This window comes from Pochonia chlamydosporia, chromosome 1, assembly GCF_001653235.2.
Source record: "Pochonia chlamydosporia 170 chromosome 1, whole genome shotgun sequence".
Classification (NCBI taxonomy): domain Eukaryota; kingdom Fungi; phylum Ascomycota; class Sordariomycetes; order Hypocreales; family Clavicipitaceae; genus Pochonia; species Pochonia chlamydosporia.
In genome coordinates this window covers 6,738,011-6,753,022 of record NC_035790.1, presented here as the reverse complement: position 1 = coordinate 6,753,022, position 15,012 = coordinate 6,738,011, and the positions used below count along the sequence as shown (strand labels likewise).

General features: G+C 49.1%; 6 protein-coding genes across 6 annotated transcripts; 2 read left to right on the top strand and 4 right to left on the bottom strand.

Moving 5' to 3' along the window:
* Positions 1–4: 4 nt before the first annotated feature.
* VFPPC_01781 (phosphoribosylaminoimidazole carboxylase) lies at positions 5–3,808 on the bottom strand (the record flags this gene model as incomplete). The annotated part of the gene is made up of 6 exons (XM_018281552.1): positions 5–1,122; positions 1,186–1,262; positions 1,342–1,366; positions 1,859–2,054; positions 2,128–2,827; positions 2,895–3,808. 6 exons carry the CDS (start codon positions 3,806–3,808, stop codon positions 5–7), a joined length of 3,030 nt encoding a protein of 1,009 aa, XP_018150316.1.
* Positions 3,809–4,891: 1,083 nt separating this feature from the next.
* VFPPC_01780 (potassium transporter protein) lies at positions 4,892–6,006 on the top strand (the record flags this gene model as incomplete). The annotated part of the gene is made up of 4 exons (XM_018281551.1): positions 4,892–4,939; positions 4,992–5,342; positions 5,396–5,669; positions 5,726–6,006. The coding sequence occupies 4 exons, from the start codon at positions 4,892–4,894 to the stop codon at positions 6,004–6,006; spliced, it is 954 nt and encodes a 317-aa protein (XP_018150315.1).
* A 118-nt stretch (positions 6,007–6,124) lies between these two features.
* On the bottom strand, positions 6,125–7,851 carry VFPPC_01779 (extracelular serine carboxypeptidase; the record flags this gene model as incomplete). The annotated part of the gene is made up of 2 exons (XM_018281550.1): positions 6,125–6,584; positions 6,647–7,851. The coding sequence occupies 2 exons, from the start codon at positions 7,849–7,851 to the stop codon at positions 6,125–6,127; spliced, it is 1,665 nt and encodes a 554-aa protein (XP_018150314.1).
* A 773-nt stretch (positions 7,852–8,624) lies between these two features.
* On the bottom strand, positions 8,625–11,084 carry VFPPC_01778 (alpha-xylosidase; the record flags this gene model as incomplete). Its single annotated transcript, XM_018281549.1, has 1 exon — positions 8,625–11,084. One exon carries the CDS (start codon positions 11,082–11,084, stop codon positions 8,625–8,627), a length of 2,460 nt encoding a protein of 819 aa, XP_018150313.1.
* Positions 11,085–11,929: 845 nt separating this feature from the next.
* VFPPC_01777 (TPR domain-containing protein) lies at positions 11,930–12,931 on the top strand (the record flags this gene model as incomplete). The annotated part of the gene is made up of 1 exon (XM_018281548.1): positions 11,930–12,931. The coding sequence occupies one exon, from the start codon at positions 11,930–11,932 to the stop codon at positions 12,929–12,931; it is 1,002 nt and encodes a 333-aa protein (XP_018150312.1).
* Positions 12,932–13,400: 469 nt separating this feature from the next.
* On the bottom strand, positions 13,401–14,174 carry VFPPC_01776 (hypothetical protein; the record flags this gene model as incomplete). Its single annotated transcript, XM_018281547.1, has 2 exons — positions 13,401–13,921; positions 13,991–14,174. The coding sequence occupies 2 exons, from the start codon at positions 14,172–14,174 to the stop codon at positions 13,401–13,403; spliced, it is 705 nt and encodes a 234-aa protein (XP_018150311.1).
* Between the last annotated feature and the right edge of the window lie 838 nt (positions 14,175–15,012).

The window sequence follows — 15,012 nt, the reverse complement described above, 5'->3', positions numbered from 1 at the left end:
CATATTATCTACGCGGCCCGAGAGGATAGGGCATAGGTAGAATGGGAGCTACTACTTGGGCTCTGCGCTCCCCCTTATAAGATAAGCCGCTCATCACTCCACCGAAGTAAATCTGGGATTCCACTGGTGAACTTTGCGTTCTGTGTCTTTTGTTGGGTTGGAGAGTAATCGGCAAACCACTTTCCTTCCAAGTGAAGGGCGATCCTACACCAAACTCACAGCCTAATTTGGCCGACGCAATAGGGCTGGTTGTTGCATAGTAAAGAATCCTGTCTTGGATCTCAACAGGGAGAGAGTTCATTGCACTGGGTCCCGGCTCGGTGGAGGTCGTATTAATCGCCCAGAGAATCATGTCGATAGCAGTATCGGATTTATAATCGTCTCCAAAGAGCGTCTCGGGCCCTGTCCAGGTAAGTTCACTCCCTTGGAACTTACAGAGAACAACTTGCCGAAGAGTCAGGATGACATATGTTCTCATATTTGTTGTAGAACTTTCTGTAAGACTGGCCATATGACGCCGTACCATCTCAAAACCTTCTCGAAAGTTTTGTTCAAGAGCAAACCATGATGTTCCGACTTGAACGAGAGTCGCCGTAGGCGTCTCCCAGCTTGGGAGGTCAACCACATCAACATACGGCCCACGAGGACTACTAGAGACATGTTCGAATCCAATGCGCTCTATCAAAGTAAAATCCAATGTTGATATCCAGATGGTGGCATATGCGAGTTTCGTAAATGTAGCAGTTTTCATTGGTCTCCTGAGTACATGGCGCCAAGTGTAGGCAAAATCGCGAAGCATTTTGCCAACAAGTGACTTTATCCGCGGAAGGGGATCCAATTTAGGCTCCCAGTACTGCCCTGAGAGCTCCTCCTCTGCTGGTACTGGGCTAGGTAAGTCAAGCAGGGTAAAGTCGTCCAGAGTGAGCAGTCGTCTCTGAGCAAGTTCAAGGGAGACAAAACTGAATTGATATCGTTTTCTGAGGAATAGCACCTTTTTGTCAATGTCGAATATCCAGACGCTGTCAAACACACAACCTCGACGGTCACCAAAAGGGTCAACAAAATCGATGACATCTTCCCAGTCTATGTGGGTGTTCCGCTCCAACGACGTGGATAGTATGTCTTTGGATGAATTAGAGACTAACAAACAATGAGCTGAAAGATGAAGCTATTTGTAGGACATACTGGGGCATGTTTCCTGGCCCACGAGGGCGCTGGAGAACAGCTCAAGGCAAGTCGCATCCGAGTAGTGAACGTAGCCCCTTCGAAGCGAAGTTCCGGCAGCAAGCTGTTAGTGGTGTTATATTGACTATGGAAAGGGAACTACAGCCAAGAGCTTACTCTGCGCGATGAAGACTAAAACTGCCTGAGGTGACATAATTATAAGTCGATTGGATGGGGGTGATGAACGACAAGCGAACGGTTACATATGTAGGATGGGTGTATCTTGCTGGCAAGTGCCCCAGCACATTGGGCTTGTAAGCTTGAGCGAGTAGGGCAGAGCTGATGAGCCAATCGCTCCGAACATTAATCCGTTAGGCCGTTTGCACGAATTGCAGACCATTGTTGGCGGTGCTGAACCCGTCAATCTGATTCCGGTGTTGTGACGTTCAAATGTTTGCCGAAGGCACCAACATGCTAGCACCAGCTGATGGGACTGTAGTTGAGTTTGATGTCGGGTCGTGCTACATCATGGTAATTGTCGCTTGTAACGTCTTAATTCATGTCTTCATTGCTGTCTATCCAAATCATATTGCCACGAAACGCCGGTCCACACAGCCCTCTCAGCCCCATAATGCCCAACATGCATTACCACTCGTAACATTTGCTTTCAAAATGTCTAACTCCTATTTCTTACCCATTTTTGCCAGATATGCGTCCACATCAATGTCCCGCAGGGTGGTGGCCTTGTCCTTGACCTGCTGTTCCATCTCCAGCTGATACTTCTTCATCTTCTCCAGTAAATCAGGGATGAAGGCGCCGAGGAAACGGATGGCAAGTAACGCAGCATTGGTGGAGTTGTTGATGGCCACTGTGGCAGTGGGGACACCGCGCTGCAAAAATATGTTAGTAAAGCCCCAACCTTCTTCAAAATGGAAATAAACAATGGGGCCGGAGTTTACGTACGGGCATCTGGACAATGCTAAGCAGAGAGTCCAATCCATCTAGGTGTGTTGCCTTGACAGGTACGCCAATGACGGGGAGAGGTGTATACGCTGCCAACATGCCGGGCAAATGAGCTGCGCCACCAGCCGCCGCGATGATGACTTTGATACCGCGATCTGCTGCATCAATGGCTACCTGGGCCATCTTGGCTGGTGTTCGATGTGCGGAAGTGATATCAACCTCCCATGGAACGCCGAATTGGTTTAGAATATCGATACCAGCCTTGAGAACTGGCAAATCCGAATCGGATCCCATCGTGACCAGAACTAAGGGGTTTCCCTTTGCAGCCTTTGGCGTTTGTGAGGCCGGTGCAGCTTGGGGACGTAAAGCCTTGCTTGCCGCTTGAAGGCGATCCAGACGGATGCCATCAGTCATTTTCAGTAATGGCCGGGCAAACTCTTCTAGTTCAGCTATTGACCCAAAACCGGTGACTGTAATGTGACCAATCTTTCGACTGGGCTTGGACTCCTTGCCGTAAAGGTGAACGTAGACTGCCGTCTTCTTGCCGTACATGGACTTGGCCTTTTCCACTAGAGCTAGGTGGGAATCGGGGTTGGCGCCACCGAGAATGTTGATCATGATACTGGATGAGACGTGAGGTTCCAAGACTTCGGGGAGAGGCTCATCGAGGATCGCTGTGAGCTGTGCCTTGAACTGGGACCTAGGTAAAGGTTAGCTAAGAGCCAAGGCGTAGTGTAAGTGGGTTGACTTGCATATATGGGACGGACTCAATGGAAGCGTGTCCGCTGTTGTGCGGCCGAGGAGCACATTCGTTGAAGATAATGCTCCCGTCCTTGGTCAGAAACATTTCAACCGCAAATACTCCCCTACCCCAGAGCTTCTCTACCACAGACGTTGCAACCTTTTGCGCCTTCTTGCAGACATCCTCAGGTACATTCCGGGGAGGCATAAAGACCTTAGAACAGATATTATCCTCGTGAACGGTCTCGACGACGGGATAGGGAATAACGCGTTTCAGTTTGCCATTGTCGTCCTCTGTTCGTATGACCATGGTGGCAAGCTCCAGTTCAAAGGGGACCCATTTCTCAGCATAACACGACAGGTTACCAAATTCCTTGACAGCCTGCTCGATGTCCGCCTTGTTTGAAATTTTGAAATTGCCGCGACCATCGTAGGAATCCTTTCTGGCTTTTAGCATCCAGGGGAAGCCGAACTTCTTTGAAGCTTCTTCCATGGAGGCGAGCATGGCGTCCCCGGTTTCAATGGCCATTTGTTCAGCAATTGGAATACCCTGTTTGCTCAGGTACTCCTTTTGCTCGTATTTATTCTGGACGAGGCGAAGGGTTCTCCAAGAAGGGTGAATGGCGACCTTCTTGGTGGTGGTTGTGCCATCGGGGTTGCGGATTTGGACGCCGTTTGTGTCGATTTCCTCGAGGACCTCAGTCTCAATGTGCTCAATCTCGACTGTGAGAACATCGCAGTTGGAAGCAAGTTCCATGATCTTGGCAGGGTCCTTGAATGAGCCGGTGACGTGGTGACGGTTGCTGTTGATCTGTTTGGCAGGGCAGTTGTCGACGTCGAGCACGGCAATCTGAGCGTCGAGAGGAGCACCGGCTTCGCAAAGCATTCTACCCAATTGACCTCCGCCGAGGAGGCCAACAACGGGGGTTTTGGGACTCATGGTAGGCTATAGGCGGACGCGTTTATGGAGGAAGTGGATTTGCCGTGGGAAAGTGAGTCGGAATTGAGGCATCTCAAAAATTTTATGGGACATGCACAGCTTTCTGCCGATTCGGGGATGGAGGGGTTTCGATGGAGGGGCAGGTCCATATGGAAAACATTGAAGGACCCACCCTGGCATGGACAGCTCCGATTGTGGAGGATTAATGGTGTCTATTCTCCAACCATCTGCCATTCAAGTCAACAATTAACCAGGACCCTTAGTGTGAGCTTGTACACGTATCATAGCTTTTTTTTTTTTTTTTTTTTTCCATGACTGTTGAGTTGCAGAATTGCCAAACTTCCACGCCATCCATTGACTACACAAGTGAACTATCGCAGGGCACACAACTTGCATGGCGGAGCTGCAAAGGTTCAATGTTCCTTTTGGGAGGTCAGCTCTGCATATTCTCATCCGAGACCAGCAAGGCGATAACATGCTTGGTAGTCGATATTTCGTCAACGTCAGAATTTACAAGTATTAGCCTATTCACTCCAATTGCCATATTTTTACTTGTAAGTGAGCTGTCTGACAGTATGAGGACGTGCTAGTGCTCCCAAGAAATCTAACTATTTTTAATGGACATATCAATTCAATGACAACTTCCGTTGCATTGGCGGGTGGAAATCACAATCCTGATCTCCATCAATGAATATCTCTGTTTGCCCATTTTCTCTCATTTCTTCCAGTTGCATATATTTTAAACGGGGCCATCGCCACATGTCCAACAACTCCACCTACCAAACCTCCATGTCGAACCTTTGCACGCCAGCACACTCAATCTGATAAGATTATCTGATCCAACATCAGCAATAAGCATCTAAACTCCACAGGCTAAGTCCATTCGCTCACCCACTTTCCCATCAAATAGCCTATGAGATATCCCCGTGATGACTAGGTCATCCTTGATCCAGCAGCGTCAGCAACAGCCTAAATTTTTAATAAAGACAGTCATCGCTTCTCCCACTTTAAACTCTATCGTTGATCCTGTCTTCTAAGTCTCACCATCCACCAACAACACATCGCCACCATCCAACACACAATATGGCCGAATACCGATATCTCGCAAACCCCGACCCAGAATGGACTGACGTACGTCCCTCACTCACACCCAATCTCACCACCAACTAAAAAGCCAGTCCAGTTTCCGAATAATCTCCCCCCAAACACACGCGTAGTCGGCATGAACCGCGCCCACGATCCCATTACACCCCAAGAAGGCCTCTCCATCACCGAACTCAGCATTCCCATCCGTGACAACGACCACATCACCATCCGCCTCTACCGCCGCACATCGACCTCCAATGAACCACTCCCTCTACTAATGTACATGCACGGCGGTGGTTACGTCACCGGCGGCCTCGAAACAGACGATTCCACATGCCGCGCCATCGCACTCAACATCAACATCGCCGTCATAAACGTCGAGTACAGACTCGCCCCAGAGCACAAATTCCCCGTCGGTTTCGAAGACTCATTCGACGTCCTCAGATGGGTACAGCTCTCCCACCCCCCCATAGATCGCATTAGTTAACCTCTTCCTCGCAGGTCGCTTCTGAAACAGGGCAAGCAAAACTCAAGACGGACCTCACAAAGGCCTTCATCCTAGGCGGTACATCGGCGGGCGCAAACTTCACAGCGGGGATATCTCATCTTGCGTTGCGGGAGGAGCTGTCCCCTCCTATAACGGGGGTGGTGTTCCTGGCGGGAAGTTTCTGCCACCCTGATGTTCGGCCGGAGAAGTATAGGGATAGGATACTGAGTGTGGATGAGATTAATGATGCGCCGGGGTTGACGAGGAAGTCTATTGACTACTTTGCTGGTATGTTTAGTATTTCTTTCCTTTTCGTTCCAAGCAGCCGGAACTGATTGAGTTAGGTAAATATGGCGCGCCGCCAGAAGATAAGCGTTTATCACCGCTGCTGTTTGAGTCACATGCTGGCATTGCGAAGAAAGCGTATTTTGCTATCTGTGGCTGGGATCCACGGCGAGATGAAGCTCTGTTGTTTAGACAATTGCTTGAAGAAGCTGGACTTCAGACCAAGATGAATGTTTATGCTGGACTGCCACATGGGTTTTGGACTACATGTCCTGACTTGGCAGCTTCCAAGGACTGGTTGGAGCGGTTGCTAGAAGCAATGGGCTGGCTCGTTGAGTAGTCGTGATCTATGCAAAAGAGTCCCATTGAGCTTGAGCTACCATAAAGCGTTATGTACGACATTGGATATTGACAACGAGCCATTTATGTTCACTACTCCTATTCATGGCTGTGTTCCTTTAAAGCTCTGGCCCAGATCCGGGCCTATCCTTATTCTTAAACTCCTTTAACCAGTGCTTCACAATCTTGACCTCCTTCTGTTGTATTTCCCAAATCTCTGGAGGTGGTAGACCAAGTTCTCCATTACCCGCGGTAAAGGGACTGATTCCATTCTCATCCCAGTGATGCACCCCCCAGTCAATGAGTTCGAAAGGCTCCTCATACGTCGACAGCCTGTCTGGCAGACCCATTGCGTGAACGCCTGCGCTTCGCCACGGATCTTGCTTACCATCAATGAGCGCGACTCGCGGATAGCTGAAGTTGAATCCGCCATGCTTGTTGATAATCTCAACATTGGGGCGAGTCTTGATTCCGAAGAAGCTCTTGCAGGTATACGAGCTGAACTCAGCGGTCACAGCTCGGGAGACCATGGGGAGGCGGTCCTTGGGCGTGCCCGCTCCGTTCATGAAGTAGCCCCATCTGGTTTTCCATCTATGTTAGACCTGGATTTTGACATTATTATGAACCAGGGCGTTACTTACTCGGTGCAAGTCTGGTACAACCAGCTGCGGTGCCACGTATCCTTGTTAATCTCAATGCTGCCCGTTTCAAACCGAGCCGAGAGGCACTCTCGCAGTTTCTTCTCGCCTTTACAATTCTTTCTACTGCCCTTGACATTTTGTTTGACATAGCCAATGTAGTTGAGCATCCTGACAGTCAGTCGCTTGCTGTCGCCGTCGTAGCCAGCGCCCTCGACAACGGCTCGAACGCGGCTTAGAAGATGCCGTGTGCTCCGGAACAGAATGGAGTCGGAAGTTATAATGGCACAGAATGCGCCAAAATCAATTCCATCTTGCTCAGGGTCCCAGTTGGTCCCTTGGAGACTGGGCTGAATGCCCATGAGGTAGCTACCGAATTCATCCTGCATGAGGCTTCCGAGCCCAAACAGCGTCCTGATTTCTCTTGAGAGCTCAGGGTCACGGTTTAGCAACGCGTGATCGATAATGTCGGTTAATTTTTGGATGGTAGGTGAGCATTCACCCGGCGCATAGTGTCGAGTTGCTTCGCCATACTGCCAAAAGTTATCAATGGCGACTGTAACGCCGGAAGAGGAGATGGCACCCCAAAAGACATCGGGATACACTTTTCGGGCAATGGCCACGAATCCTCCTGCATAAGAGCCACCATAGAGAATGTGAGGTGTTTCGGGAGAAGTCAAGTTGAGATGTTCCTGCCCCGGGATTTTGAGGTGCTTGGAGAAGTAAGCAGTATCAGCCAATGCTTGGTCAGTGGTCAAGAAGCGATAGCTTTCGGTAGAAGCATTCTTGGTCGGCCAGCTGGTTCCATAGTACCGGTGTTCAAGGACGATGCCAACACCTCCCGTCGCCTTGGTCAGAATGGACGCGATGCCGTACTCGAGAAAGGGTAATCGACCTTCACTGTTGAACTCTCCCGAATGCAGGATAATAACAGGTCCCCCCTTCTTGTAGTGGGAAGTGTCGGCCCAGTACCGGAGGTTGTAAGAATCGTTGGAGTGAGGCTCATACTTTGTTTCATTGTGAAAGTGGTCAATTGGCACAGACATGTTGTATGCCTTAATCTTTGAGCTCCCTGTTACACCTATGGGTTTCTCGTCATCACCAGGCATCATTCCAAGTGCTCCTTGCAATGACATGCCACCCGGCAGTATGGCGACTACCGGGCTGGCCGCCAGAGCAAGCGCAACACATAGGCTACCGACAATCATGTTGGGACGGGAATATCTGTGAATGTCTGGTAGAAAAAGCTCCCACCGTGTACCGCGAGGCCGAGGTCGAGGTTAAGTACAGCGAGAAATGACGATTGTGATTCTTTGTCACATCTTTTTGCTGCCGGTAGCCAGTTTTGGAAGGTGCGGCCAAGACGGGAAACAGTTGCATGTGGAGAAGCAAGGAGCAACCCATCTTTAAAGAACATGGACGACTCCACGGAGTACGGACTAGGAGAAGCTGGCAGAAGCAACAAGCTAAAACATGCTTCAAAGCTACAATGCAAGCGAGCTTGTCGGCAAATAAATTTATACCTTGAAATAAAATGACCATAAGTTTTAGCGATATAACATGTTTCAACCGTCTTGCTCACTATTCCCGGACCACTCTACGGCGTCTTTCACCATCACCAGTTCCACCCATGCTAAATTATTGTGGTCCAGATGTCTTGGCCGCGTCGACGGCAGTGGTACCCGACCAGAATTGACCAACAGCACGGTAACAGAGTGAAACAGTTTTGTCATTGAACTGCGGAGAAGATTTCTTCAGGACTCATTGTTGGGTAACACAATGAAACCTTGACCCAGAAACATTAAGTTGGTTCTCCAGTCCCTATTCTGCACTGCTGGTGGCCACATAGCAAGGCGGTTCGCTCCAAAGAAGAGCAGAAATGATAATGATACGAGTGTATTCTTTTGTCACTAATGGAAGACACGTCACATTTCCAGTCCCATCAACCAATATTGCATCTACACCCAAACCTGCAATCTTTTCACGTCCGGCTATCCGCCAGCAAAAACTCCTTCAACACCAGTCGCAAGTCGGCATCCATGTCAGTCGCATCTACCTGTGAAGCCCGCACTGCACCAGACACACCCTTTGGACTCAAAATATCATCAACAGCCTCCTTGGTCTTGTAGCCGATTTGTGCAGCAAACACAATCGGGTCCGCCAAAGCTAGAGGGTCATTGACGGACGGCTCGACAACCGGCCCAATCTTAATAATTGCGTTTCCGCCCGGAGGAATCTCGCCCACCTTTACTAACACTCCGTTGTCTTCTGGTGTGCTTTCCATGCGGACAGATTTCTGATTGACTTGTACCTCTGGGAAGCCCTTGGGTTTGTACCCTAGCAGACGAATGTTCCAGTCTCGAGCTTTCGAGAACTTGCTTTTCCCAGGTGTTTGGATCGATATTGTACCTGTTGATTGAGTGAAAGAGATGGAAGTTTTGATCCAGGAAACTGGCTTGCGCTGCGCATTCTCTTGACTCGCATCGTCCTCTTCCAGCAAATCAAACTTGCCATCAGCACCAACCACCACCACAACTTCAAATCCATCAGGGTTGTCACACCCGTTTCCAGGCTCCAAATTTGCATCCAGTGGCACAATAGCCCCCTGCTTCAGCAGCACAGGCGCCCTGTCCAGCGTACGATTCAACCACAAGAACCTGTCGCCATCGTAGACAACGCCAGTGAAGAAGTCAACATACCGGCCGGGTGGTAGCCATGCCTTGACTTTGCCAGTCTTGGTAGTCGTATTCTGCGGCGACGTGATTGGGGCGACAATCATCTCCGTACCAAAGTAATACTGGTTCGGGACCTTGTAAGCTTCATCGCGATTCGGATACTCCCAGTACATGGGCTGAATCAACGGGTAGCCCTCTTCAGCAGCACGCGCATTCATGGTATGCAGGTAGGGAATCAGCCGATGGCGTAAACGCATAAACTTGGTAACCACATCTCGGGGGCCGTCACCAGAGCCAGCAGGGAGCTTCCACGGCTCCTTGCAGACCCATCTCGTTTTCGTGGAATGCAGTCTCATAATGGGGGACAAAACGCCAAGCTGTACCCAACGGGCCGTGAGATCATCGTCCCGAAGGCCTAGCATATGGCCCCCAATATCATGACTCCACCACCCGTAACCAATATTACTCGCAGTTGCCGTAAACTCGGGCTGGAAGTTGAGTGAGTCCCAGGAAATGACAGTGTCGCCCGAGAACCCAACTGGATACCTCTGGCTGCCTGGTCCAGCATATCTAGAAAATATAATTGGGCGACTACCACCACCATCACTTGGCTTTCGCTCAGCCTGAAGTCTCTCATTGTGCAGATAGTGAAAATGATTCAGCACCCACAATGGATCAATGCCCGGTAGTCGAGAATACGGACCTTGCTGCCAATCGATCCACCAGAAATCAGGGCCATCATCGTCCAAGTGTTTAATGAGAATGTCAAAGTAAGCTTTCAAAAACGTCGGATCCGCACAATCAAACGGGATGGTTTCCTTATTTGACGTATCGAACTTGAGGGCTTTCGCCATGGCCGCGTACATTTCCTCATAGTTGGCAATACCTTCGGCGGGATGCTCATTGAGAGATATCTTGAGTTTTCTGTCATGAAGGGCCTTGATGAAAGTCTTTGGATTGGGGAACAAGTTTTTGTTCCAAGTATACCCCGTCCACCCGGTGACACCTGCAGCAGCGACACGAGGGTCCTTGACTAGATGCCAGTCCATATCAATGACACCAACCGAGAGCGGAACACGAATGTCCTTGAACGACTCCACGAGCTCCAGGTACGACTCGGTAGTGTATTCGTAGTATCTGCTCCACCAGTTTCCGAGCGTCCAACGCGGCAGCAGCGGCTGTGGACCGGATATCTTGTACAGAGCCCGTACAGCTTCGCGATAATCTCGGCCATAGCAAAAGATGTATCCATCTATGCGGTCCTTCCCAGGTTGGCGTGGAGCCACAAAGCCATCTTTTGTGAAAAGCATTGTATGTGAATCGTCGATGCTGGCAAAACCATCCCGAGACACAACTCCAGGATCAACTCCAACTCGACCATCGATGTTGTCGAGTGTCCGAAAGGTGCCTCCGAGATTCTCTCCCTGCTCTCCGTATCGCCAAGTATGATTGGTATATCCATGAACAACGGCAAAAAATCCGTATGGTGTAAATTCCTGCTTATTGTACGTCATGTGAAAGCGAGAAGTGACGATTTCCAACGAGCTTTCCGTCTCTCGCAATCGAAAATCAGGAATGCTGTGTTGCTCTCTCTGGGCAGCAAATGCCGACGGACGGTCTTCGAATTTGCCGTCCGGAGCCCATTCGTATCTCAAGACACCGTCTGCGAGAACAGTGAATCGGTACTTGTCGCTGGCTGTTCCCCCAACATAGGGTGAGGTTTGAACAATTGGCCTCATGTCGGTTGTCACTTGCAGACGAACCATGTTGAACTGGATGTGCTTCGTAAATGACCAGGCTGAAACCTTTTGCTTTTAAGGACTGTAAGAGCAACTGATCTACTGCTAGCTCGGATTAGGGATGTTCATAAGCTCCTGGTTAAATCTGTCGATGAGTAGCAAGCAAAGAAAGCCCCTGGTTTCTATTTCGCCGTTATCGGGACCAAAGGTTCCGTACTAGATGTTCAAATGATATGATTGTGGGTAAGTAGAGAATTCATCCTAGTCAATGAAATGAGGTCTCGGATTTCCATCCTCAAGCGAGCGAGTGAATGTCGTCTCATCGTGTTCCTGTCGGTCCGGCTTCCCCGCAGCCACTTGCGTTTCGTCCAAATGCGGAGAACCTTGTCGCACCAAATTCCAGCGAATCTCTCCCACGTGGGGGTTTGGATTGTCAAGATTTGAGATACGAGGTTTCAACCGAAATTGAGGAAATGGACATGTTTGTGCTGGCAAAGAAGTGATATGAAAATTGCAAATGAAAGGGGGACTGTCTTGGAGTCTTGGAGAGTTGAGAGACATGGTGATGCTTACCAAACTTAGGATGCTTGGTGCTCCAAAACCCAAAGCTTAATGGCAAAAGAATCACAAATTAATCTTCAATAATATGCTCAAAATAGGCTCTTTTACTGAATGGCAAAATTTCGTTACTGAGTCGAGTTGTTGATGAATGAGTTTGACAAGGCAAACCGCAACAGCTCAATACGGTCAATACGAACAAAAGCAAGAGTGGAACCGGAAATGACAACTCGATGACGTGAAGTGAGAACTCTCTCATGGACCTATTTCCAAACAATAAAGCATCTCACTCAAACTTCAGCATCAACATCAAAATGGCATCCGCCTTTGAAGAAATTAAAGACCAAATCGCCGGTCTCATCCGCAGCGCCGACGACTATTCCGACAACGAGGAATGGTCCAAAGCCTGTGAATCCCTCCAGCAAGCAATAAAACTCGCCGAGCCCAACTTCGGAAACAACGACACTCAAACAGCACTATGTCGAACAAAACTAGCCTTCAACTACCGGTCCCTAGGACAATACAACGACGCAGAGGAACAAGACCAACTAGCTCTCTCAGCCCGCCGCGAAGTCCTTGGAAACACGCACAAAGAGACAGCGAAATCTCTCAACAATCTCGCGCTTGACCTGAAAGGCCAGGGTAGAAACCACGATGCCATCAAGCTGGAAGAAGAAGCCTTGGAAATCATGAAACGAGAAACAGGTGAAGAGAGCGCCGCCACCGCGACTAGCATGCATAACCTCGCCAACAGCTACGCCAACTTGAACCGCCATGAAGACGCTGCCCGACTGCACGAAATGGTGCTTGCATGTCGCAAAAGGACCCGCGGAGCAGCCCACGCTGAAACAATAGCGGCAATGGACATGCTCGGGGTGGATTATCTAGCTATGGGAGACACACAAAAGGCAATGGACATCCAGGAGGAGGCCGTGCAATTGGCAAAGGCAAACCTCGGAGACGGCAGCGAGACGACGGCCAAGTGTGTCATCAACCTGGGCATCACGTACAACCGCACAGGAGACTATGACAAAGCTATCGAGCACCTTCAAGGCGCTCTCGCTGCCATACGGCCTGCAAGCGACGTGGATACACCGTTGAATCCTACCGTTGTGGGCGTCATGAATGGCCTGGCTGTTTCGTACGTTAGGATGGATCGACTGAACGAGGCTAAGCCGCTGCTGGAGAAGTGCTATGAGTGGAACAAAGAAACACTTGGAAAAGATCATCCGAGGACAAAGATTTCTAGTCAGAACTTGCAATATGTTTATACGGAACTGGGATTGCTTGTTCGCGCGCCGGTGGTGGATGTTTAGCTTTGCATTGACGTACTACCTTAAAAATGCTGGTTATAACACGTGGGGGAACCTTGACATGCAACTGTGTATATTGTGGCTGCCTTGTCTCTCTCGGATTACCTGCTCGTGGTGTTGCGAGCCATGGAAGAATTGATATATCGTGGTGCGACTTCCATCCAGTTGTGAGCATTTAAAGTCGTTCAGCTGCCTCTGGTACGGGTTTGTCTTCGGAATAACTATTGTGCTTCGATTTATATGTTATAATGAGCTTGTTGTAGGACTAGGAAAGGATGCAAGTTCTGGGTCCCGTCGAAAGTGTTAAGCGCCTCATGATTTCTCGTCATCTTCACTGCCTGGTGAATACCTCAAGATAGTAATGTATAATCATTGTGAGTGTGTCATATTAGGAATGTTAAGAGCTATGGATAATCTAATAATTCTATTCATTGTAGGCTCATGAGCGTAATTCATGTATTTGGTGAAGTTTTTACAGGTATTGGTTTGCCTCCCAACCACCTCTGAGCAACCAGAATATTGCCATCAAAGGGGTTGTAAGCAATGCAAGGACGGCGCCGAGAACCGTTTTCAACACTGGCGGAAGCCAAATAAGGTCAAAATCGGACCCTCTTTCAGCTTTGGTTCTCAAGACCATGAGTATGCCCAAAGAAGCCGGCCAGAGTAGGACGAACCCCAATACTGCGAGTAGAAATGCTCTTGTGAGGTGCTGACCTGCTCCTTTAAGAGACATGACACGGACACTCTCAATGTTGTCATTTTTGTTTCGTGATAAAATGAAGAACCAGCGCATGAATTTGCCTGTTGGCTCGTTGACAAACCCGATAGGCTGCACCTTGCCGCGACCAAGATCACAAGAAACCAATTTGTACGCAGCAAACCAAGTGAAAATGCATTGCAAAAGAATGTTGACACCCGCAATGCCCACCAACAGGGCTGGTTTCTTAACGTTGTAGATTCGACTATAGCCGCCATTCGAAACCACGATGGCCACTGTCCGGGGTATTTGTTAATTTATGAAGAGCAGTAACACACGTTCATAAGCGTGAAAACGTGACTTACCAGAGGCGATTGCAAAGTTCACGATCCCGGCGACAATCATAGCTCCAATTCCATGGATGCCAAAGACGTAGAATGCTTGTTGAGGTGTGACTTTTGCACTTGGCTGCAGCCATTTGGTGGTTCGTGGAATTCCTTTTGCTGTTGGATCTGATTCCTCGTCCCTGTCTCTACAACGATCCGACATGGTGTACACTGTAGGTGCGTGAATGCCGCACGATGACGAGCTGTCGACTGCGTGAGGAGATGGTTTGTTTGAGCTCTTGAAAGATGGTTCTTTTTTGAGAAGTGACAGGGAGATGAGAAGATTCTTGTTTTGTTGTCGACTCTTTCTTGCACCTACTAAGAATATCAATCAGTACACACTGGTCCCAAACCAAAATCCGGAAATGATTCCAACGGCTAAGCGTGCTGGCACATTGGATTGACACAACTTCCTTAGATGGAGAAACTACCTACACCAAAAAGGGAGTCTTGAAAAGTGTCTGGTCTGATTTGAGTTGGTTGCAAGGCAAGCGGGGATGAACGAGTGCAAAATCCGTGTCCGTGTTGAAGGCTGGGGAGCGAGAGCACTTGATCGAGAAACTCATCAACGACCCTCGGTGTGGCCAGCTAAATAAACATTGAAGGAAGAAGAATGCAGGTGTCTTGTCTGGTCTAGGTTGGATTGGCATCTTGACCATAGACACGCACTTGAGGTCAAAGTGGCTCCTTCCACGTATAAACTATTAATTTGGCTCGGGTTGCCGCCAGCTGATGGCAACTGCCAGTTGAATGTTCCGGGCATTGTTCGCTCTTGCTTGTTAAATAAAGTGCACATTCCAGATGTCAGTCTGGTAATTCTGCACTGGTCCACTCACTATTCCGTGGACTGGACTCTGGGTGCTTAGGTACTAGGTACGAAGGAATCCAGAAGTCACCCGAAACAACATACAAAAGCCAACATCTTCTATCGTCATATGCTTGGGCCACAACTCAGTTTCTATTCTTGAAGAACAAAACTCTCCAAACCTTTGTTAAGACTT